This window comes from Petromyzon marinus, chromosome 28 (assembly GCF_048934315.1).
Source record: "Petromyzon marinus isolate PM22_M1 ecotype Great Lakes invasive population chromosome 28, UKy_Petmar_22M1.pri1.0, whole genome shotgun sequence".
Taxonomy (NCBI): domain Eukaryota; kingdom Metazoa; phylum Chordata; class Hyperoartia; order Petromyzontiformes; family Petromyzontidae; genus Petromyzon; species Petromyzon marinus.
This window is the reverse complement of record NC_133694.1, coordinates 11,527,828-11,553,402: the sequence shown is the minus strand read 5'-3', so window position 1 is coordinate 11,553,402 and position 25,575 is coordinate 11,527,828. Positions and strand designations below refer to the sequence as shown.

The 25,575-nt window shown below is 48.3% G+C and overlaps 1 protein-coding gene across 5 annotated transcripts in view; it reads right to left on the bottom strand.

Moving 5' to 3' along the window:
* Positions 1–232: 232 nt before the first annotated feature.
* The window catches only part of GMPS (guanine monophosphate synthase), a 39,170-nt gene continuing 13,827 nt past the window's right edge, over positions 233–25,575 (bottom strand). For 3 of the 5 annotated variants that reach the window (XM_032962389.2, XM_032962391.2, XM_076070329.1), the window contains exons 2-16: positions 19,719–19,909; positions 18,863–18,977; positions 18,517–18,614; positions 17,896–17,999; positions 16,257–16,450; positions 15,233–15,398; positions 14,301–14,452; positions 13,240–13,413; positions 12,218–12,323; positions 11,833–11,948; positions 8,664–8,789; positions 6,980–7,095; positions 5,480–5,610; positions 3,937–4,109; positions 233–2,832 (exon numbers count right to left, since the gene is read on the bottom strand). In XM_032962389.2, the coding sequence (XP_032818280.1) occupies positions 2,731–2,832; positions 3,937–4,109; positions 5,480–5,610; positions 6,980–7,095; positions 8,664–8,789; positions 11,833–11,948; positions 12,218–12,323; positions 13,240–13,413; positions 14,301–14,452; positions 15,233–15,398; positions 16,257–16,450; positions 17,896–17,999; positions 18,517–18,614; positions 18,863–18,977; positions 19,719–19,909 (2,064 nt within the window). In that variant the 3' untranslated portion in view covers positions 233–2,730. Of the gene's footprint in view, positions 2,833–3,936; positions 4,110–5,479; positions 5,611–6,979; positions 7,096–8,663; positions 8,790–11,832; positions 11,949–12,217; positions 12,324–13,239; positions 13,414–14,300; positions 14,453–15,232; positions 15,399–16,256; positions 16,451–17,895; positions 18,000–18,516; positions 18,615–18,862; positions 18,978–19,718; positions 19,910–20,074; positions 20,230–21,802; positions 21,908–25,575 lie in introns of those variants that run through there. The other 2 variants (XM_076070330.1, XM_032962387.2) reach the window with 2 other exon arrangements.

Here is a 25,575-nt window from a genome sequence, read left to right as displayed (position 1 = left end):
TGGGACACTGCTCGGGAAAAAAAACTTTGGAGGTTGCAGGGTCGATTGTAGCAGCTGCGGGGCCTGGCAAGAGGTCAGCGGGCGTTGGCGCGGTGGCACCTCCGGCTTCCGTCATGATTACACCGCCTTCATCTTGAGTATAATTTGTTGGCAATGTATTTTTAGCCGATTGACAAGGCAAGTGGGTCATGCTTGTCCTGTACCGGTGCAAGAAAGTTTGGCCGAGACGAGATAACCGGCACCACGTGATTTATTACAGCATGTTCCATGGCTCTCTACCTCTACTAAATTCCATGCTTCGCTCGTAGTCCTCTTGACACAGGCCTACTCGTTCACAAGCACCCAGCTGTTATGGTCTCACGGGAGAATAAAAAAGCAATCAATGCTTACAGGGCTGGACAGGGGCAAACTCTTACTCCGTGCAACGCAGTAGAATGGAACAAACTGACTTTTTACTATCTAGGTTAAACTTGATCTATCTCGACTCTTTGGTTCTTTCGGTAAAGTCAGTGGAATTGCTGGATTATATTTTTTTTCCGTTTGAGGACGACCGCTTGTGTTGCGATCGAAACGTCGTGATTTATTTTATTTTATACCTACGTGATTTTACCGAAAGAACCAAAGAGTATGGATTCTTGCAGTCACGAAAGCTTCAAAAAAAGATGAATCTCTTTACCCAAACAAACCATGTTTATATGTAACATGTATAAAACATGATTTACCCATTGCAATAAGATTAACCTTTCCTCAGATAGCAGACCTCCCCCCAGTTTGGACACATCACGTCACGTGACTCAATCCTCCTGTATTTCGGTAGTTCTAGCTGCGGCGCATTCAATTGGATTCGCCTCCACCCCACACACGATCGGCACGTTGTTAATGCGTGGCCGCGGAGCCCAAGTGCCCTGTGGAGGGGCTCAAAATGCAGCATCAGAGATTCAATGTATTATAAAAAGCCAAAAATAAAAAGGCATTTTTTATTTTACCAGGTAAGGCGCCACTGAGCTATGTAGCTCTTTTTCAGAAGCGATCTGGCCACAAACGATAGCCCAACGATAGTGGCTTATCACGTAGGAAATGTATAGCAGCCAAATACTCTAAACGCATGTTAATTCGAAATGTGGAGGGAAAACCGAAGGACCTGGAGAAAAATCCTCGCGACCACGGGGAGACACGCAAACTCCAAATATACAGCAGGCGTCAGGATCGGGATCGAACTCACGACGACCTCCTGTATACCGGGCGAGGTAGTTAACATCTCGCCAGTGTGGCACCCTAACCATGATAGAATATAGATTTAGCACGATACAATAAATAACAGGATTTCTTTCAGTTTTAAAACTTTTATTGTTAATCAGCATTAATTAAAGACTTTGCAAAATAGGGGCGTCAGTAGTGACCAACTTTGTTCAGCCCTACCTCATAATACCTTAAGGGCATCTACCAAAACCATGGTCCGTGTATGCGAGTGAAATACGATCCTCCAATAAAATGTTAGCGAGCACCTATTAAGGCTTGCATGGTTAACACAAGGGACTAGTCATGTCACCAGCAATATAATAAAAAGACCATGTTATTATATAACGAAAAGTCTCGAGAGCTTCTCCCGGAGGCTTCTGCGGGAGATGTTTGGTCACTCCCAATTATGGGCGTCTTGCAGGGTGGGACGAAATCACAAGACCCATGGCATACGCGGGGATACAACACAACCCTCGCTGCTGCACCGTCGCACCGCATGGTCGCCCCGCGCAATCCTCGCAATGGTTTCTCAAAGCACCAATTTGCAGGCACGTGGCAATACACCAGGTCCTGGCAGCCTTTGTCTTTCCCAGTCCTGAAAATAACACTGTGGCACCGGCCATTCATTTGTGCTGAACTGGCCCAGGAATGCTCACGCCGAGCTTATATATCTGTCAACCCTCAACGGGCGTGTATATTGTGGAGCAGTGGTTTGCATGACAGTGCACGCGGTGCTGTGCAAAGGTCAGAACTGATGAGACAAAGGTGGGTGGATGAGGTCCTTGCCATAAAACCCCTGATGGCCCTTCATAGGCACTCACTAACAATGTGCCTGCATGATGATATGTAAGGCTAAATTGGGGATAAAGTAATATTATGCTTCCATGTCTTGCTTGGCAACATTCAATATTCCCATCGAACATTCTGTAACTTTCGGCACTTTTTAATTCACTTTATTATATATATTTTAAAAAGCCAATGCAGGAACAGCAGCGCTACGTTTGGGACTTTGTAGATTTATAAACGTCCCATCTCATGATCTGCTGCGTACGGTTTTGTGGACACAAGCAACATGAATCGTGTAGATAAAAACCATAGAGTCAAGCTTGCCACCTCATTTAGAAAATGTGATCCTCTTGACTTTCCCGGCACTAATCCGCGACAAACACCGAGTTTGATATCTCGGTGAGCGGGGCCGCAACAATGCGCACAGGAACAAAAAGCTCGCTGGCAAAAAACACGTACCCACCCCAGCTCCGCGGTTTGCAAAAATAATAGGCACGTGTGCACCTCTCACCCCGTACCCAATCACCCACCCCCCCTTACTCACCCTGCCTCTGCACTTTAAAAACAGACAAGAGAGCAATAACACAGAGTTATTAAAAACTAAAATACACAATGCACTCCTGTACATCCATTCGAACAATGAAAGGGCCTGAGAATGTGTGGTATTTTATTGAGTCGGTGAGGATTTTCAAGCAGCCGTCGGCGCTACTCCCACTCCGTGGTGCCAGGAGGTTTGGCCGTCAGGTCGTACATCACTCGAGAGATCCCGGGAATCTTGCGAATCTCCTCGTCCATTTTGTACACCACCTGCCGGACGGACGTCCCACGTTAACTGTTATATTAATGCTGCTAAAATGGCAAAGCGTACACACAGCTGTTCACGCAATTTAGCGTCTAAATGCAATCGCATCTCTCAAGATGCTTCACAGACACAGTGGGTGTGTTTGATTTAGAGAGACGGTCGGTCATAGGCAGAGGTAAAGATGTAGGTCTTGAGCCTGGACTTCGACAAAGGGCAGTGGAGTCGACAGCATGGATGGCTGGAGGAAGGGAGACGATATTGGCAGCAGAGGAGGATGAGCAACCTTCCAATGATTGGCCACTGTGGCAGAACGATTAACTCACAATTGGAAAGTCACAAGTTCAAATTTGTGAGGGACTACTCTGGCAGAGATGATGGAGTGCTTTTTCCTCTATTGCAGCCAATGGGCAGCTGCCTCCAACTGCCCAGAAGAGTTTTATATGAGCCTCTTCCATAGAAGCTGACCTTGAAACAGCTGGTACCAGTCATAGGCAAAGTCTGCTCAGCTGCAAGTCCTGCACTACTATCAGCCCATCTCCTCTGTTGTCCTTCTGCCGCACCTCTGTTTCACAGTTGACTACATACGGTGTGAAAGAAGTTCAACAACATACATATTTTATATTAAGATAATTGATGAAAAAAATGGTAGGGGAATGGGTCACGATGGAATGTCTTGGTGACTATAACATGTACAACAGTCAAACTGTTATTGGCAAAGAATAAATCAGGGGAAAAAAACGAAATAGACGCAGTTTATTCCATCACCAAATATATTTAAGTCATAATTTGTTGGGTCATCTTGCTGTTCACCTGCTGCTGTGTTTGTGTACACGTAGCTCTGCGTGCAATGCGGCTCCAAAACTATTTTGATCAAAGACAAATCATTATTTTTATCTTCTTCTTTGAAAGGTTGCCGACCCCTGCTCTAGCCATGCCACACCCGTTTATCCCCCCCCCCTCTATCCCGCCACACAGAAGCTGCTCGGACACGCGGTGTTACTGGGCGTGCGAGTCGCACGACTTGGTCCAACAACAACAACAACAATGCATCCTCTCGCCTGCCGGGAGCAGCCCCGGGCGCACTCTTCACAATCCCACAAAGGGCGCACCTCCTCAGGCAGGTGCTTTCCGGGCAGGGCGGGCGTTCCTGTCATGAAGTCGTTGGTGATGAAGGTGCGGACGACCACCGAGTGCTGGCACGAGGGCAGCTTGAGCAGCGGCTCGCGGTCAAAGTGCAGCGGCACCAAGATCACCGGCATTTGGCTCAGCTTGCTCGTGTAGCCTGCGTGGAGGCACAAAGACAAAGATCCACACCCACCCCCCCGTGTAGCCTTAACAGACTGTTGGGGCAAGTGCTCTTTGCAAGCACCCACAAAGGTCGGCACTGTGGCACACGAGGGGGTGGGGTGGGTGGCCAGCACCGTGGCCGGCCGCCTTTGGCTTCCCAGTGGCAATGTTTACACACTACATCAGGTACTCGTTTGAGGCCGAGTCGACCTGGGGGAGGCCCAGGTCCAGTTAAAATATTCGCCACCGTTAATGATCGGAGGCACGGCGCACACACACAAGCACACACATTGAAAAACAAACACCCATATAAACACGCACAAATACATGTCAATAATCTCACAAATACTCTTTGGTTCTATTGGGTAAAGTTACGTAGGTGAAAATAAAATAACAAAAAATCACGACGTTTCGGCCACAACACAAGCGGCCTTCATCAGGTGAAGGGACGAGACTGTCTGGAGGACAGCGCTGGAGTGGAAGAAGCCACGCTTAGATCACGACCTTTAAGCTGTGTGAGAAGAAAAAGACCAAGCGCCTTGACAAAGGAATTAGCATATAATTTAGCATTGAAATGGCTCATTGAAATAGCTAAGTTAAAGTATACACATCCGCAGAGGTACCCCCTAATTCCTTTGTCAAGGGGTACCTCTGCGGATGTGTATACTTTAACTTAGCTATTTCAATGAGCCATTTCAATGCTAAATTATATGCTAATTCCTTTGTCAAGGCGCTTGGTCTTTTTCTTCTCACACAGCTTAAAGGTCGTGATCTAAGCGTGGCTTCTTCCACTCCAGCGCTGTCCTCCAGACAGTCTCGTCCCTTCACCTGATGAAGGCCGCTTGTGTTGTGGCCGAAACGTCGTGATTTTTTGTTATTTTATTTTCACCTACGTGACTTTACCCAATAGAACCAAAGAGTATGGATCCTAGCAGTCACGAAAGCTTTAAATCTAGAATCTCACAAATGCCCACTTTCTCTCCTGTTTCTTCCTGCATTATGATTTGGCTGCCCACCACTCATTACAGCTGCTACTGTTGTATGATGAACTTCTTTTGCACCGTACATAGCCACCCATGCTCATCGGAGGTGCTGTTATTGGACCCATCTACTTCTGTTCTTCCCTATATATATATATTTAGTATGAACTATTTTTTATTTTTTTTACCAGGTAAGGCCCACTGAGCTACACAGCTTTTTAGGAAATAGCCTGGCCCACAAACGATAGCTCAACAAAATGGCTCATCATCATGTGGAAATGTATAGCACCAAATAATCTAAACACACATACTCCAGCCCGTATATCGGCTGTTGCGCGTCCAGCAAGATTCCCCCCGCCTGCACACAACCCGGCTCCACGCTCACCCGACTCCCTCAGGATGGTGTGCGCCGTGTGGTCAGCCTGCCGCAGCGTGCCGAGCACCCCCGAGGTGAGGTAGGTGGGCGTCACATCCGTGGGTGGCTCCCTCACCTGATCCCCCATCACACACACCACCCTGCCCACGGGGACACGACGATGCGCAGCGAGCAACATTGGTCAGCGGCGGAGGGGTGGGTGGGGGGGGGGGGTGGGGGGGGGAAATGGGTGCCGAAGGAAATCGTGGCAAAACTCACGGCCTGTCCAGTCGGGGAGGACTGGTCAAGGACTGGTCAAGGACTGGTCAAGGACTGGTCAAGGACTGGTCAAGGACTGGTCAAGGGGCGCCACAGTGCCGAGACATTAACCACCTCGCCTGGTATACAGGAGGCCGTGGGTTCGATCCCGACCCTGACGCCTGCTGTATATTTAGAGTTTGCGGTGTCTCTCTCCCCATTGTCGCGTGGATTTTTCTCCGGGTCCTCCGGTTTTTCCCTCCACATTTAGAATCAACATGCGTTTAAGAGTATTCGCCTGCCATACATTTCCACATAATGATAAGCCACTTCGTTGAGCAATCATTTGTCATAGCCAGGTCGCTTCTGAAAAAGAGCTATATAGCGCAGTGGGCCTTAGTAAAATAAAATAAAAAATTGTATTTGCTTGCTATAAATTTCCACATGATAAGCCACTTCGTTGAGCTATCATTTGTGGCCAGGTTGCTTCTGAAAAATAGCTATGTAGCTCAGTGGGCCTTACCAGGTAAAATAAAAATAGATAAGTCGTGGGTCAAGAGGTCATTACTACGGCCAATCTCGCTGATGCCACCACACGACACAATCGCCTTTTTGTCTTTCTGCCAGACCTAGTAGTTGTTGCGCTGTTAACACACCCAGTACCTCGTAGTTGTCCACTCTTGCAGACTCATCGGCACGACCATCTGGCTTCAGGCGACTTTGCCACAAAGCATTGGGCCCTGAGCGTGACCTCAATTGGCAGGGTTCATACCACAGTACGCTAACCACTGCGTCACAGCTCACACCTATTTCATAGATAAGAATCAGAATCTTTATACTGGAGCAATCCGATGAGCTATAAAGCTCGTTTGCACAAATGTGCAGGAGGAGTAGGTTTATATAAAAGTTAAAAACAAACTTATATATATAGGCTCAGTGAAACCCAACTGCCACTATATTCTCAATGGAGCACGGGGACAAAAAACAAAATAGGATCTTATTTTTTAAACAAATCGTGACCGTGAATCGCGACAATTTATCCAATCACAGCTGGGGGGAGAGAGGTATTATTTATAAGATTCATAGAAACAGATATGCACATGTATGCATGTTGAATTTTTTTCGCACCGCACGTAACCAACCATGCTAATCGGAGGTGCAGAGATATCCCCTATCCACTCCTGAGCCTCACGCAGTCTGCCTAGCAGCCAACGGCACGCACGGGAATTCATGATGAAATGGTGCTAGTGTGGAGGGGCCCGTGTTCCTCACCGGTTTATGTTGTGGCATATCCTGGGGATGAGCTTGGCAAGGTATAAGAGCGACTCCCAGTGCACGGGGCTTTTGGAGGAGAGGCCGCACACGTAGCTGTAGGTGCGGCAGTCTCCCTGCATGTGCGAGCACACACGCCACAACCAGTTAAGGCTGAAGAGCGCACCTATGAAGCAGGTATTCATCTGTCAGCATGTGTAGATGCAGTGAACCCATCGATGGCTCATCTGTCTTGAGCAATGCCATTATTTATCCAGGGTGCCACTACCCTCTTGTGGTGGCAAAGGCAACTGTAGGCTTAACTACCATCGGTAGTCGTAGAAGACTCGCTCCCACTAAGCTACACCAGAGCCCCAAAAGCCACCAGTCTCAAGATTATAAAGATTCATGACGTTGCCCATCATGTTGTTCCATGCGCCAGTGCCCACGTCAACCGCACAATACCGCCGATGCCCAATCTAAATCTAAGTTTAGGAAAAGGCTCCTGTGTTGAACCGCATCAGAACATCACACGTCAGATGCGGCCACCTCTTACACCGATGGCATATTAAGACTAGCCAACAATGCGTCTCCGGAGTGACTAATCTCCAACCATGGACCACAAAGTACCGCCAACTGCCCCATTTGGTCATTTGCCAGCAGCGTTTCAGATATTTACCAGGCTACTCCTTAAACCGTCCTCTACTGGCTCACTCACCAACCTCGCCATGAACACATAATACAGGTAGTCCTCTACTTACGATGGAAATGCGTTACGACGACCCCATCGTAAGTGAAAAATATCGTAAGTCGAAAATGGCCTAGCCTACCCAGGAGTCTTAAAGAATGGCGATAATTTAGCAAAACAGAGAAATTTACAGTACCGTACTGTATAAACTATATACTGTATGTATTTATTTATTACAATACTGTATTGCACAGTAAAATGTAAAGTAAAAACACAAGGTAAATTCTTAGCCTACCTATATGAACTGCAATTTAATAGAAAGTTTTTTTCAGGAAACAATCCTATCTGCTATAAAAACTTTTAACATGCATTGAACGTAACGTATCGTGGTAACCCTAAACTGTAATCGTTAAATCTACGTATCTTACATGCATTGAACGTATCGTTCGCTGCTGCGTTTGCCTGCCGCGCGAAATTTAAAATATTTTACAATTTTGTCGTATCGCCATCGTAAGATCGAAATATCTTAAGTCGGACCATGGAGTTTGCATCATTCTCCCCGTGGTCGTGTGGATTTTTCTGAATTAACGTGCGTTTAGAGTGTTTGGCTGCTATAAATGTCCACAATTAGGCACTTCGATGAGCGATCATTTGTGGCCAGTTCGCTTCTGAAAAAAAGCAAAAAAAGCTCAGCGGGCTGTTGTATATGTAGGTTATGAAAATTTGATGAAAATAATGAAAGTTAAATGAAATTTGCTAAATATTGTAATTATGCGCATAAATTATGCTAATTCGAGAGATAATCGGATACATTTTCTCAACCTACATATACAACAGGGCCTTAGCTGGTAAATTAAAAAATAGTTCATACTTTTTATAGTTCAGCATCTGAAACCCAGCACTCACCCCAGAGTGAGTGTGTCTCCCAAAGCAAGATTTTTCAAATGTCATGCTGCTGATTAACACCCCATCACTCAAATGAACAAACGGCTGTGGGCCTCTTTCGTGTGTGCAGACCTGCACGCCCACGGACTTGACAGGGAGCAGGAAGGCGTGCAGCGAGTTTCGTCCTGTGATTTCCGTCAACCTCTCCTGCTCGTCATCTGTCGTGCAGTCCTTCACCTTCTGCTGCAACGCGTGAGGCTGTGGGAGGAGGTAGAACGAGGGCACACGCAAGAGGGCAAGGGAAGGGACGGCAGGGGCGAGTGAGAATGTGAGCGCTAACAGGATAGGTGTACGGAGAGCAGGGGGACCACTGGCAACGCTTCAACTACTATTAACTATATTCGTTTTTGAATTTCGATTTAAAGCTTAAGTGACTGCAGGGATTCATCTTCTTGGTTCTTTCGGCAAAGTCACGTAGAATGGAAATAAAATAATAAAAATAAAACATAATAAAATAAAATTCTCACGACGTTTTGGCCACAACACAAGTAGCCTTCTTCAGGTGAAGGAACAGAACTTTCGGGACGACAGCGCTTCATTGAACGCTGCTAAGCTTCGCAGGGTCTTTTAAGCTGGGTGGGAGGAGCAGAGCGCCTTGACAAAGGAGTTTACATATCAACAGGAGAATTTAGCATTGAAATAGCTGTGTTAAAGTGTTGGATTAGCAGGGTGTTAAAGTCAGAAATGAGCATGTAACTGGGAGATTAGCATGATGTTAATGTGAGGGATTAGCATGTAACTGGTCAAGGAAATAGCTATGTTAAAGTCAGAGTTTACATATCAACAGATGCAACTACCAAACTATCATACGTTATAAACCATTTCGGTTTTTAATTGATTGTATTTTACGTTGACTTTCAGACCACAGTCCATTCGCTGGCACTGCCTCTTAATACCTTTCACACGACGGTCAATGGTATGGTTTATAGCATGTTGTAAAATAATAAATAGTATAACATTGTAATGTTTAACATAATTCATAAGGCAATATATAGTATCATAATTGTATAGTGAATATACAGCAGTGTGGTATACAGTAGGGTTGGTAGAATAATACATAGTGTAATATTACAAGTCTAATATTTCACAGTCTAAAGTATAGGGTAGTGTATAGTAACGCATTGTATAATTCAAGGGTGGGTTTGTCTATGGCAGTGTATATTACGGTGTATAGTCGTATAATGTAGAAAAAAGTTTAGTTAGAGACATATCAATATAATGCATAATGTTAGAGCTTACATTGGGCTGTGTATTATACAATGTAGTTTAGATTGGAAGGTATAACATTGTAATGTATAGTAGTCTAGTTTATAACATAGTTGTAACGCAACACAGGACAGAGCAGCGCATCGTGGCTGTTTCTCCCCCCCCCCTCCGTTCCGAGCATAGATGGACTCGTCCGTCTGGACAAAGCTCGTCGCTTTCCATGGTGCTAACATTGAAAAGAAAAAACCGCCACCCTTTTTTCGACATAGAATTGAAATGTATAACGACTTATTGTTAGTAGCTCAGCTGATTGGAGAGTATATTGAGTTTATTGATAACATTGATGCAGTTATATTTTAGTTTTTTATCAGTTTACTATATGGTATTCATTATATAGCGTAGTGTATACCCAGTTACTTTATGTTAATAGCTCAACTTATTGAAGAATATATTGAGTACATTTATTATATTGAAGTAGTTTATACTTAGTTTTTTTCCACATCGGTTTATTGTATGATAGTTGGGTAGTTGCAGTCCTTTAGCATCAATACTAAATGTATCTGTTGATATGTAAACTCTGACTTTAACATAGCTATTTCCGTGACCAGTTACATGCTAATCCCTCACATTCACATCATGCTAATCTCACAGTTACATGCTAATTTCTGACTTTAACAGCCTGCTAATCCAACACTTTAACACAGCTATTTCAATGCTAAATTCTCCTGTTGATATGTAAACTCCTTTGTCAAGGCGCTCTGCTCCTCCCACCCAGCTTAAAAGACGCTGCGAAGCTTAGCAGCGTTCAATGAAGCGCTGTCGTCCCAACAGTTCTGTTCCTTCACCTGAAGAAGGCTACTTGTGTTGTGGCCGAAACGTCGTGAGAATTTTATTTTATTATGTTTTATTTTTACTATTTTATTTCCATTCGACGTGACTTTACCAAAAGAACCAAGAAGATATATTCTTGGTTCTTTCGGTAAAGTCACGTAGAAGGGAAACAATAAAATAATACAAAAATATAAAACAAGAAAATTATCAATGAGAATTGGCTTACGATGTGGAAAATTATAGCAGCGAAATACTCTAAATGCGTGTTTCTAATTTTGGAGGGAAAAACCGGAGAACTGGGAGAAAAATCCATGCGACCACAGGGAGAAGTGCACACTCCAAATATACAGGTATCAGGGTCGGGATGGAACCCACAACCTTCTGTATACCAGGCGAGATAATCAACATCTCATCACCACAGCACAAACATACGGAAAGCACATGGGAATTCATGAGCTAACACCGACTGTGGTATCCGGTTGGGTAGGACTTAACCAACCTTTACCGACCAGTGCGTTGAAGTATGGCAAAAAAAAAACGTCTTACACCCAACACAGTATGGGGAAGCCTTAATCCCGCAGTCGAATACTTGTTTACAAAGGACTGTAAACAAGTATAATTATTAATTTATATTCGCATGCAGCATCTTTCAAATACAACTTCCTATCGAGGAAAGAGTTGTTAGTGAGCACCGATACATTTTACCGACAACTCCGAATGAGGACAGAAACAAAATTGGGGTAAACTTAGGCTAGGCCAATTTTTTTTATTTTACCAGGTGAGGCCCACTGAGCTAATAAGCTCTTTTTCAGTAGCGACCTGGCCACAAATGAAAGCTCAACAAAGTGGCTTATCATCATGTGGAAATTTATTGCAGACGAATACTCTTAAACGCGTGTTTCTTAATGTGGAAGAAAAAACCAGAGGGCCCAGAGAAAAATCCACGCTACCACGGGGCGAGAGACATGCAAACCCCAAATAAACAGCAGGCGTCAGGGTCAGGATCGAACCCACGATCTCCTGCATACCGGGCGAGGTCATTAACATCTCGCCACCACGGCGCCCTATGGGGGGGACCATGGCCAAATGCCACAGCTGTTGCATGACCAGGAGTCGACATCCGTGCCTGCACCACGCCACAGACTTAGCGCGCGAGTGGGAAGGGCGCGCTGCGCAGTCCCAACGGCAGGGCTCGGGGCCGCACCTTTTTTATGCTGGCGGCAAAGTCCGTGATGATTTTTAAGAGGAGATTCGTCTCGGGGAAATCCTTGCAGATGTACGCCTCGTCCGTACAGATCACTCTGATCGCCAGCCCGGGTCCTGCGCACAAGCAGATCATGAGCAAATGGACCACGGGATGCAGCACACTTTCCCACTCGCCGTGCAACTTGAGGGCAACATTCATCGCACGGCAGTAAAAGCAAGCTCACCGCAGAGAAAGGAACCAAGGGCCACCCAGTCCCCCACGACATAAATCCCGGACCATCGCTCCAATCTACGAGCCATTCAGTCCTCCACGGCATAAATCCCTCATTTTCTGACCGACGCACGCGGGCACCCCGGATGTTGGTGGCCATAGTTGCGCGGACCTGGGAAGGGATGTCGCGACACGATCTCCTCGGGCAGGCCCAGCTCCCGGCCCAGCGACCGCACCTCGTCCTTGTGGAAATCCCTCAGAGGCTCCACCACCCGGCCCTGGGTGGCAGCACAGGGAACGAGCGTGAGCAACGGCGACACACATCCGCGGCAACAACAACGCTGCCACGGCGCAACAGGTGAGATCGAAGCTCCGTTTCTCTACGGTGAAGTAAACAATGGAACGGCACTTGGCTGTTTGAGACTAGGCTCTAAAGAAAGCTGGTGTGGACCAATCAGTTTAAGACAATGCATGTTCACCACAAGTATATGTGGTTTATGCAGACATAATTCCTTGCAAAAGGTTTCAGATTGGTGTTTTAACGTCTTAACACCTGTTTTATTGCCAGAAAGGGTAAAACCTAATCTTAAAACACTGCCTTAAAATAAAGTATGGTTCAAGCGACAGTTTCGGCAATGCCGCTTATTCACAGCACAGAGATAGACCAGAGAGGTACCTCTGTGGCCTCTCTATGTGCTCTCTAAAATAAAGGTTTTTGGGTTAGATCATTCAACCTGCCACCACCCGACACAGCCACTGAGTACGGTTTAACACGTAAATAAAACGTGCCAATTAAGTACGACTTCAGCACACCGGTGTGTTGGGAGAGTAAACCCACAACATTAACAATTGTGCTCTCTGGCCGCTCGATTATACCCTCTTTTATAAGGCAGTGTTCTTGACGAATACGTTCAGTTTTTCGTTACTCAACAGACACCATCATGTCTCTTAACTTTTGTCATTCTCCAATGAATGTTTTTCCTTTTGCTGTCTCTCGGTGCAATCCCAAGCACGGCTCCCCTCCCTCTCCGCGCATCTCTGCGCACTTGTTGCAGCTTCAGCTCCGTTTTACTTGTCGACGTGCGTGTTTCCCAATCGACGTGCGATGGCAGGTAACAAGCAACGAACGATTGTGCCGGCATAAGCCGGGCGCCCCCCTCCCCCCCCCTCTAACACCACCACCCGGAGCCGTGCCTTGTCTCGCAGCTGCCGGATGAGTTCCGTGTCGTTGTGGTGCGTCTTTATGAGGTCAGCCTTGCCGCTGGCCAGCAGGGAGGCGCTCTCGATGAGGTCGGGCCGCAGCGTGCCCTGCGCCAGGAACACCTCCTCCGGTTTGAGGTTCATCTCCTCCAGAACGTCGTTGGCGACCTGCACGGTGGACACGCGGGACGGACGCGCCATGACGTCTGGTATGGAATCCGCGATCGTAGAGTCGGACGCGTGCACAGCCGCGGGGGGTAGGTAACCAGATAGGCGCACGGCCACACTGCTGCATGCAAGCCACAACAAATCAACACATCACACCTGTGTCACAAATGCTTAAGAATATTTTGTACAACACACCATGTGCACTTGACAATAGTGCTGCCATACAAACACTCAGCCACAAAGGCATTCATGCACACAGAGACAAAGAACCCCCGTATAGCCTTAACACACTGTTGGGGGAAGTGCTGCGAGTGAGCACCTTTGAAGGCCGGCACGGTGTTCGAGGGGGTCGAGGTGGCCAGCACCAAGCCCGGCCACTTTTGTCTACATAGTGACAATGCTTACACATTGCACCAGGTAATAATTTGAGGCTGAGTCGACCTAGGTGGAGGACCAGGACTGGTTCAGATAATCGTCACTGGTGTTGGCCGTGACAGGAAATCGAACTCGGGACTCCGGGTTCAGGGCATGGCTTGCTAAACGCTACACTACCGCTCCTCATACTCACACACACACATATATTCCGATTTGCACCTCCGATTAGCACAGTTGGCTATGTACGGTGCGAAAAAAAGTTCAACATGCATACACACATATACATCCACACACAAACTCATTAACACAGGCACTCATCCACACGCGGACTCTCAGCCACCTAGTCGTAGAGACACACATCCACAGACGTACTCATCCACAAAGGCAGCTACAGCGACAAAGATACTCAATCTCAAGGATTTGAAAACACCCTGCCGGAGGGTCCCCCCCCCACTCGCCCCCCGCCCCCCACTTTATCGTTCGGCAAGGCTGCGAGCGCTCTGCCGTCGGACCTTGACGAAGGTGTCGCCAATGATCTTGCGCTTCTCCTCCGGGCAGCTCGTGGTGTTGAGCGTCTTGCTGATGCGCTTGCGGGACGTGCGGTCCTCCTCCGAGATGGGCAACGTTGTAGTGCCGTTGTAAAACGTGTGCATGGCGCGCACCACTGCAACGGACGCCACGGCGCAATGACACAGCACACCACCCGTCAGCCTGGGTACACGGAGCCGGCGGCGCCATCGGTGCCAGCAAGCGCCCGTTAACGCCGGCGTAGCACACGAGGGGTCAGCACCACGCACGCCCACCAGCTGCCTTTGTTTCCCCCAAAGTTGATGTTGATCACGGAGAAGGTCCAACAAGGGATGGACGCCATGTGCAGGTCCCCGGTGGATAATTCATTACACTGCGTGTATGTATGCTGAACTTCTTTCGTACCGTACGTAGCCAACCGTGCTAATCGGAGGCACGGGGAACAGAGGAGTGAATTTCAGTCGATTACCCTTCAATTAATCTCCACTCATGCTGTGTGTGTATAGCGGAGAAAAACAGTACAATACAATTTCAGAGTACAATTACAAATTTAAGGGAAGCTGACGTCGCGATAATCTTCATGTCGCAAACTTTGACATTGCGTCGCATCGTATGATGAAAAATTACATAGCAGCAACCCTGCTTGCCCGCCAGCTGGACTGCCTGCCCACCTGCCTGCCCGCCCACCCACCTGCCCACAAGCCTGCCCACCCGCCTGCCTGCCCACCCGCCTGCCCGCCCGCCTGCCCGCCCGCCTGCCTGCCCACCCGCCTGCCCGCCCACCCGCCTGCCCGCCCGCCTGCCCGCCCACCCGCCTGCCCACCCACCCGCCTGCCCACCTGCCCGCCCACCCGCCTGCCCACCCGCCTGCCCGCCTGCCCGCCCGCCTGCCCGCCTGCCCGCCCACCCCACTGACCTGTAACCTTAAGGCCGAGCTTCTTGAGTGCCTCCTCCACGGCGCTGCTCTCGCGCCGCCGCATGAAGCCGTTGTCGATGTGCACGGCGATGAGCTGCTCCTCGGGCAGCGCGCGGCTCAACAGAGCCGCACACACCGTCGAGTCCACGCCGCCGCTCAGTAGCACCTGCAAGGCCCCCCCACACAAACACCCGGTGCGGCCTTAAAGTGGCGGCGGCGGCGGTCGTGGTGATAGAACCGTGTCGGTGCTCGTGGCGGTGGCAGCAGTGGCGGTGGCAGTCATGGCCACGGTGTAGGTGGTAGAGGTTGTGGTTGCAGGCATGGGCGGTAGCTGTGTTGATGATAATGGCGCTGTGGAGTGGTGTTGATGTTAGTGGTACCGCTGGTGGTGGTAGAGGTGGTAGTGCTTGTAGTAGAGGTGCAGGGGGTGATGGTATTCGTGGCAGTGATGGTTGTATGAATGGTAGGATGGGTGGGGGTTGGGGGGTGACCGCCTATGAATGCCTACTCACAGGGGTGGCTGAAAAATACAGGTTTTTCACTTAATTCAGCCAATTCCAGGTCTGCGAGTTCTAAACATTTGGCTTCATTGCCATGCGCCGAACAATCTTTGCATGTAAGGGTTATGAATTGTATGCTCCTAGTCTGGACAAAAAGTGAATTCAGTAGTTCCGTGACTCTATCTTCCAGGACCATTCTCCCACACAAAGTGGTGGACTGCTAGCAATTCATTTCTCATTGCATAATATCTACAATTGTGATCAAATTTACCTTTAAAAATAAGCCAGTTTAATTTGGGAGGGGGGGGGGGGGGAGGGGCGATGCTCTCTCGGTGCTCGCACGCGTCCCTCTACGAGCCACCCCGAACGGTCGCCTCACATCACGGAACCTCAGAAGCCACGCATCCATCAAGGGGCCAGGTCACCATCAGCGCAGCGGCACTCTCACCAGAACCAGGCCCGAGACTGCTCCCTCTGACCTCCTCCCCCACACACACACACCTCTGTGCACGTGAGTCACTCACCAGCACCTTGGAGCTGCCTACTCGCTGCTGGATGGTGTGGATGCACTCGGCCTGCCGGCTCTGCACAGTGTAGAGGCCGCTGCAGCCCGCCACCTCGTAGAGGAAGCTGCGCAGCATTTTCTTGCCTTTCGGCGTCAGGTCCACCTCCGGGTGGAACTGCACGCCGTACAGCTTCTTGCCCTCGTTGGCGATTCCTGGCGGAGGGGGGGGGGGAAGCGGAGCGTAAACGCAGGACACCAGCACCCAAGTCGGGGGCAACTCTGCATGCGAATGGGAGTGGACCAGGGGTGGTTATATAAAAAGGGGAGAGTCATGGACGCTAAATGGCATTTACTCATTCCGCAAATTCTTACGAATGCGCTTGGCGATGGCAGCTGTAGGCCACGTGACCTCGTGGCTTGATGGCCAGTGGCTGCATTTCCTGGGATGTAGGTTGTCAAAACTGTCGCAACTATCTGCGTGTGAAATACACTGTAAAATGCTTGTGCCGACACAGTATTAAATTAGCAGCGCACGCTGTTAAATAACGACTCTGTTGAAGAACATTGTCGGCACAGGTATTTAAAACAATAAATTGTACATCAATAGAATGTGTTGGCATCCGTGCTTTCCTAACGGTGAGTTACAATAGCCTGCCCGCACATTTATTTTTATGACCGAGTGCTGCTTATTCCAATAATAGTCTTGTAAATGTATGGTTCACAGTAGCAATACAGCCTTCGTCACTGTGCACGATAGGCGAGTAGTTAGTGGCTTTAGAACCACACGCCGATTTAGGTGAATTGTAGCCGCCGACAACAAAACAACGGGGTCAGAGTTTATGACTAACACATGGATCAGAGAATATATGCAAATTAAGAGTCATGTCGACGAAGAAAAGTGGGTTCGGGAAGGACACATCACTGGCAAACATGAAGGCGGGTGGTTGAGATAAATGACGGACTGGCATTCAAATGAGGAAACACCCTCGAGAGTACGTCTACCATACAGATGGAGTGATGAGACCAGTCAGTAGGAGTGCCATAGCTTTGTATGTATGTAAAATTTCTTTCGCATCGTACAAAGCCAACCATGCTAATTGAAGGGCAACAAACTTAATGCAAAAAGCAGTTTTAAAAGGAATTAGTTTTCATTTTAGGTTTAAAAGTGCATAGCTCCAGTAGCTTCCTAATATCAGAGGGAAGAGCATTCCAGACAGCCGCAGAAGCACATCTGAAAGCAAGCGATGCGGTGGCCGTCTTTGTTCGATGGTTAACCAAAATCCGCTGCGAGAATGACCGGGGTTCGCGTGATGATTTATGCCCCTTGAGGAGCTCAGGGAGGTTCATTTATGGCAAGCACTTGTATTGTTGCATCGCGAGGCCATGAGGAAAGGTAACAGCGTGGGGAGGTCTTCAGCCACCAGTGAATAGATCAAGGCTGATGGTAATGAGACAAAAGGAAGTCTGGTTGATTATTTCTCCGACTAAACAAACACAAGATAAAGATATGAATTTTCAATTGTTACGCAATAGGCCCCACTACGTGGCGTCATGCACACACACACACTTCCTTTGGCTAGCCTTTGACCTTGAGCGCACAGTCGGCGAAGTGCGCGGTCAAAAACGCGGAGGAGGGCGACGGCGTCACGGATTCTCACCGGCCACGAGGTTCCCGGACTGTGCCACGACCTTGAAGCCTTCGGCCACCTTGTCCACGCTGTCCCCATGCGTGAGGAGCACTTCCTCCTCCTTCTGCAGGCCCCTACACGAGGACAAACAGCACGGAACGCGCGCACACAGCAGCCCCGTCAGCCTGAAGTGGGCGGCAGAAGGCCGTCATCGAGCTCCTCTTTGAGGCGGATGCAATCTGCTTTCGTGTGAACGTCCCGTGCTGTCTGACGTCTTTATAATAAGGTTTTTTTTTTTAATCCGCGGTAACGTCATTTTCACACGCACCGCCAAATTTCGCTATCCAGTGACAACGGCACTGCGCCACCACTCCCCTCAACTAACACTGGGTAACAACCAAGAAATTACTAGTATGCAAATGGTACGGACGATGATCCTTCTACATAAGGATAGAAGATTTACTGGCTTAATAGTTTCAGAATATCAAGTCTCGGTTACGCGACCGACCGCAATGGCGTGCACCGACGTCGGTAACAAATAAAACGGTGCCAGATTGCATATTCAGGTTGCGCTTTCCAGTAAGCACGGCCACGGATTTTCCAGAAGCCGCTGTGTGTGGGCGGCGCGTGTGCCCGTGGGGGCCACGTTACCGGAAGATGGAGCAGCTGTTGTCGATGCTGATGGCGAACTGCCCGTCCTCCCGCGTCGGGGTCCGGTGCACCGTGCCACCAAACACCTTGTTCAGCATCTGAACAGGGTGCCATGGTGGCGAGATGTTAACTACCTCGCCTGGTATGCAGGAGGTCAGGGGTTCGATCCCGACCCAACGCCTACTGAATAAAGCTCAGTGGACCTTACCTGGTAAAAATAAAAAAATGGCTCCTAATTTTGTTTTTTTATAGTTTATAGCATCTGAAACAGATGTCCAAGTTGGGTGGCGAGTCAAAAAGGTACAACAACAGTTTCCCGAACGGTAAAATACAGCCGACAACGCACCTGCATGCCGTAGCAGATGCCGAGCACGGGGACACCAAGCGTAAAGATGGCAGGGTCAAACCGTGGCGCGTCCTCCGCGTACACAGAGTTGGGCCCCCCGGAGATGATGATCGCCCTGCATCACAAACAACGTACAGAGATGCCAGCGTTCAATTCGTAAGTTCGGCAGGCACTTGGGGTATCACCCCTCCCCCCCCTTTAGGTGGTCGCCACGGTGGCGAGATGTTAACTACCTCGCATGGTATGCAGGAGGTCGTGGGTTCGAACCCATCTCTGACGCCTGCTGTATATTTCGAGTTTGCGTGTCTCTGTGGCCGCGTGGATTACTCTCCGGGTCCTCCGGTTTGCCCTCCACATTTAGAATCAATGCGCGTTAAGAGTATTTGGCTACTATACATTTCCACATGATAAGCCAATATGTTGAGCTTTCATTTGTGGCCAGGTCACTTCTGAAAAAGAGCTATATAGCTCAGTGGGCCTTACCTGGCCACCCACCCCCTCGTGTGCCTTTGTTCAGGCTATATGGGGGATTTTGATTTAAAGCTTTCGTGACTGCAGGGATTCATATTCTTGGTTCTTTCGGTAAAGTCACGTAGAAGGGAAACAATAAAATAATAAATAATAAAAATATAAAACAAAATTATTGTTTTACATTTTTATTATTTTATTGTTTCCCTTCTACGTGACTTTACCGAAAGAACCAAGAATATATATATGGGGGATCTTGATCTTTGTATGTCTATGTAAGTGCACCTCCGATTAGCACGGTTGGACACGTACGGTGCGAAAGAATGTATGTGTTTATGCGAGTGTGGGTCTAGCAGCGCGAGTGCATGTGCGTGTTGCCAGCGAGCACCTGAAGCCCTGCTCCTTGAGCACGAAGGCCGGCGTGTCCAGCGGCCGGATCTCGGACTGCACGAGCAGCTCACGCACACGCCTGTCGATCACCTTGCCGTACTGCGCGCCTGCGTCAAGGATCACCACCGCCTCCTCATACCGCGGCACACCCGCAGCCGCCATTCTGTCTACTGCGCCACCTCCCTCCGCCTGCGTGTGTATGTGTGCATAGTGGGGAGCGGTGGTGCAACCGTTAGCGCGCTGCGCTACGAACCCGGCAACCCGAGTTTGATTCCCACTCACGAATAACAGCAGTCACGAATATCTGAATCGGTCCTGTGCCTCCCCTAGGTCGACTCATCCTCAAATGAGTACCTGGTGCGGTGTGTAGTAAACATCACAACTGGGAAGACAAAGGAAGTCGGGCGTGTTGCTGGCCCACCACCCCCTCGTGTGCCGTGCCGGGCTTCATAGGTGGTCGCTTACAGCACTTCCCCCATCAATCTGTTAAGGCTATACCGGGGATCTGTCTTTTTTTGGTGAGGGCAAAGGGGGGAATGGTGAGAACACAAAGAGAGAATGACATGAGAAAGACAGTAACCTTCTAAGGACCGCTCTGATATACTTGAAGAAACGTGGGCTTGAGCAGGACAGGTTGCTCAATGGTTGGTGGCCGTGAAGACCTAATGACCAAAGTCTGGGTGCCTTTAATAGATGTGGATTACCTACAAAATGATCAATTCTATGCTTGGATATACTGACATTAACTGTGTGTGTATTACCTGACTATGACATACGGATCAGAAACATGGACACACCAACAAGAGAATGGAACAAAAGCTGAAAAGTGCACAAATAAGCACAGGAGGTACATGCTTGCAATTGTACTTAAGACAAACAGGGAACGCGCGGAATAGCAAACACAAAAACAATCGGAGACACCATATTTACGGTCAAGTAAGTGGGCTTGGGCAGGCCTCAAGTCATGTCAAATGATGATGGCCGGTGCTTAAGACTAACGACGGAGTGGCAGCCGAAAGATGGCACATGCCCAAGAGGTGTAATGCTGCTGAAGACGGGAGCTCGTGTGGAGGAACCCAATGGATTGTTGAGTAGCAGGATCGTGAGAGATGGCTTTGGCTCGGGGAAGCCTTCATCCAGCAGGGGTTGAGGGTGGCTTTTGATAAAGATTATGAATCCTAATCGCGTTTAATGATCCATGAAAGCCTCACCAAGTCTTAAGACGCCACACTCGTTGCGCTATTGCTGTGCGTGCGTAACTAAATTAAAACCTACTTAGATCGCCTTACGCTAAATGTCAAAGGAAGAAAGTGATCAGTACTACAGACGCACATGCTTCAACACCAGTGGCAACTCTTGTGAAGGGTTATATGTGATATCACCCAAGGGGCAACCTGTCGCTATAAACAGAAATGTGGTAATGCTCACAACGTTGCCAATACACTTACGACATTTATGCCCAGAACCTGTGATTGGCCGGACGTAGCCAGCAAGCCAATAATCTGAAACTCCCAACACCTGTGACTCTCACACAGGATTCCGATGTGAGCAAGTTGCAGGGAAACGTATGAAAAGCAAAGAGCAAGGGTCCACTCGTCTATCTGCACAAAACCCACCTGCAGGCAAACGGAGCCATGCTGCAAATACACATTTGGTTATGGTTGCTGAAAGCGGATCCGCTGCGAGATACAAGCCGATAATGTGTTGCTTGTAAGGCAGCCGCTCTGAAGGTTTCCCTGCCCTACACTCGACTTGATCTCACTTCTCAAATGATCAAGACCACGGCGTGGTGCTCGCCTCGACTGGTGATCCTCAGCCAATGGTGGAAATTCCACTGACCCATGCCACCCCCAAGTTCTGTAATCTTCTATATGTTAAGGTGTTATTGGCCAATTCATGAGCGTTTATAAAAATGGGAGGAAACTGGAACTCCTAGAAAAAAACTATTTGTGCAAGGGGGGCAATACTCTTTCCCATACTGATGGAACAGGTGGGGGGGGTCCACATATGCTGTACCACCAGGGTATGGCACCTCGGTGCCCAAGGGAAGGGAATTTCATGACATTTGTGCGATCCACCAACCCTGATGTCCTCCACAGTGCTGCAATAAGGGCATGTGGCATTATTGCCGGCCACAGGTATAGGCAGATATCTTGTCTCCGAGGCATTCATTGTCTGGGACCCCCTCGAGCAGGAGCCCTTACAACTTAAGGATATACCTGGTAATGTAAACAAAAACACATTGTCATGCATGACACACATTAGTACCCTATTAAACCACGAGCGCCAGCCGGACTCTCAATGGGAGAAAAATCAATGCGAGCAAACGCTGCTCGATGAAGAAATAGGCGGTGGCAAAACAGGAAAACGAAGGGTACAAAAGCGTGAACAGAGATAGTCACAAGGTAATGCAAATCTCCCAATAGGGACGAGGCTCAAGTTCGAGCTCAGGATGTATTTACAAGGTCACTGAAGCGCTTCTGCGGCCGTCGGCAATGCTCTTCCTTCTGATATTAGAAACCCACTGGAGCTGCACACTTTTAAATCTGTATTGAAAACTAATTTCTTAAGAACAGTGCGTAAGAAGTTCAATATACATACGTATTAAGACCTGAGAACTAGCCTTTGATTTTGGGTTAGAGCTTAACGGTTAGGACTCAGGCTATACACGGCTGGCTCTGTATGACGATTACGGCATTTTTCGCAGGTCATACTCTACCCTTCCCGCTGCTGCCACTCGCGTTGTAACTTAAGCACACCGGCCACATACGAAGGCTCCGATGGCCAACGCAGCAACGATGCTTTCCTGGCTGCACAAAAACACAACACTGGGCGAAGACCCCGGGGGCCGGCCCAGGAACATGCTGGCGAGACTATGTCGCTCAGCTGGCCTTGGGACGCCAGGGAAAAGGAGATCTGGACCGCCCTACTCAACACGCTGCTGCCGCGACCCTCACCATGACAAGCGGACTGAGAAACGAACGAACGAACACAACAGCAGATGAAATGGAGGTCATCGAAACAAAAACGAACTGCAGAGCTGCGTTACACAATCCTTTCACGATAAATCACGTCGCGATTCTTCTTTTTCCCGAATTACTTTAATTGTCCACGTTGGCGTGAGTAATGCAGGTCGACAATAATTGGGTTTGTAAAATTCACGCTATTTCCACTCGTGTGAATATACAGCATTTCCTCATTATTCACGAACTTGGCTATTCGCGATATTGGCTATCTGTGAATCGCATTTGGAACTACATGACTGCATCGTGAGAGAGAGAAAGTGATGAGATAAAGTGATGAGATAAAGTGATGAAAATGTGATGAGAGAGAATGTGATGAGACAGAATGATGAGATAAGACAGCTTAATTACGTCATTATTTTAGGTAATTCATGAAAATATCGTTATCCCCGACATTTGCTATTCATGAGCCTGTCTGGAATGTATCCCTCGCGAACAACGAGAGAATATACTGTGATTCCTACTCGTGTGGTATCATCCTTCCCGCCACTATTCCTCCTCCTTTTCCACTCATTCCACGAGAGACACTTCCAGACAGATACTTCTAAAAGTCTCCTTGAATAAACGAGCATTATTGGTTGTTCATCCCCTATGAGCAGCACTTATCAGGTGGTTGAAGATCCACCTTGCCATGGAAAGGATGAGTCTCTCCATAAAAACAGTGCTGTCAACTTCCCGCGGATGTGTGAGAGCTCGGACTCAGCATTGGACAGCTCCAAGTGAATTAATTTAATTACAGAGCACGAGTAAGATAACTTAATATACTATAAACAAAAAATATACAAGAATTGTATTGAATTGAGGACTTAAACAAGTAACAAAATTAAACTAAGGGAAGAGGTTAATCAGGGATCAATGACGTTCATCCCACCACACCTCACGAACGTTTCCTTCCTTCTGCTAAGATCATGGGGTCGGCAACCAAAACAAGAGCAGCCATTTCTCTCAAATTCGGTAAAAAAACCCAACATTTTAAAAGCCGCAGCGCACGTGAATGAGACGGTGATCATAATAAATAAATAACGCCACGAAGCAGTCCTTAAAGAGCCGCATGGGGCTCCGTAGCTGCAGGTTGCTGACCCCTGGTCTAGATCCTTTAGCTGTTCCAATGTCGACACCGAATCTCCAAGGGCCGCTCTTCCGGTCTCACCACCACTACCGCCGCTATGTGGCTTTAGGTCTTCCCCTTGGTCGCCGACTTCTTGGTGTCCCTTCAATGCCCGTCTCAGTAACTTGCCCTCCTCTTCTATCCTGCACACATAGCCCAACAAGCAAAACCTTCTCCCGTCGTGAAAATATTTACACAGTTTCTTGACCCACATTCTATGACTATTCCATCGCTATTCTATACCACGCCTCCCACGTTTTGCTTACCCTACGCCAAAACAGCTGCCGTTGAGTGAACACTGTCACCCCCCACCCGAACCCCGGGCTCGTGGTGAAACGATAAACTGAGCGGGGCTCCTCGTCGAGTGCCCGCTGCGCTCTCCTGGCCGCCGTATTAAGAGATGCCGCAGTGGAGGCGGATCAACGCAGCCCTACGCCAACCCCACTCCCATCGGGGTTGGCGGTGGGTGAAGCGCGCGCCTGTTTTCTCCAAACAACTACACGAGTGTCCACAAGAGACGCAAATACCGACCCGCGCCGAATCAGTAAGCGGAGGCGCATGACTGCCGTTGGCCGGCGTCCACGCTCTCTTCTCTCTCTTTTGCCACGAAAAGTGCATCCCGATCGTCAGGGGACTGACTCAGGATTTCGTCTGCTCGAGAGATCTCGAGGCACATGCGTTTTGTTGGCGAAGCAAAGTGGCACGCTGTGGTTGGAGTGCTCAAACTGGTAGGTTGGAGGGTCCCGGGTTCTTGTCTCAATTGGTGGGGGGGTAGGGGTAGAAGGGGGTGGTAGGGGTAGGAGAAGGGGGGGGTTGACTCGGAAAATATCATCCCCGGGTTGTGAAGATGATGAAATGTGAAGCGCTTTGTGGGAAGTCAATGGTGTGGTGGTAATATGGAGGGAATGGCTCCTGCTACAGTAATTTGGAATTTATGGCACTTGCTAGGGCCGTCAATGAATATGAGCGGCCCAGTGCAAGACTGAGCCGGGAGACGCTCCGACTTTACTTTGCACATAATCAAGAGCGGTTGTTCGAGAGGAACCACCCACTGCCGAGGGAATGTGGAATATCCACAACTGGCTCTGTACACCTCGATGATGCAAAAATGAATCAGATAAAATGTTTCATTTATCTAATTCCTCCAAAGGAGCTGCAGCCAAGAAATGTAGCATTTATAGTTTTATATACATTATTTTCATTTCACTAAGTAATTAGTACATTTTTTCCTGCGCAGTTTTGCCACTTTCTCACACAATGGCTGCATTGTGGTGTACAGCGATTAGCCTGACCAGCTTTCCAATAACTCCCAATAATCAATGAGTTAATTTACGTGAAAGACGTGATGGGGGAACTATTTATATGAGGCTAAAATTCATTAAAAGATAACCTGGAAACAATTACCTACAAGCACGGCTCTCCAATCTTCATTAAAAAAAATTAATGTTTCTTTTTTTATATACAGTAGCCATAAAATAGGTGTCGGTGTGTGAATCAACCAAAAATTTCCATGGACAATTTTAGACTGGTCCCCACCACAGAAATGTTGACTTTCAACCACTGGAACATAACCGTGAAGAGACGAATACTGGCCCATGCACGGTTAAGCAGAGAAACTCTGCGACTCTTGTAAGAAGTTGACAGTGGTTGGTCAAAGAATCACTGGTTCCTGCCAAAGTAATAAGGAATTGTCATAAGCTGGCTCAGGGCTGTGAGTGGACTAA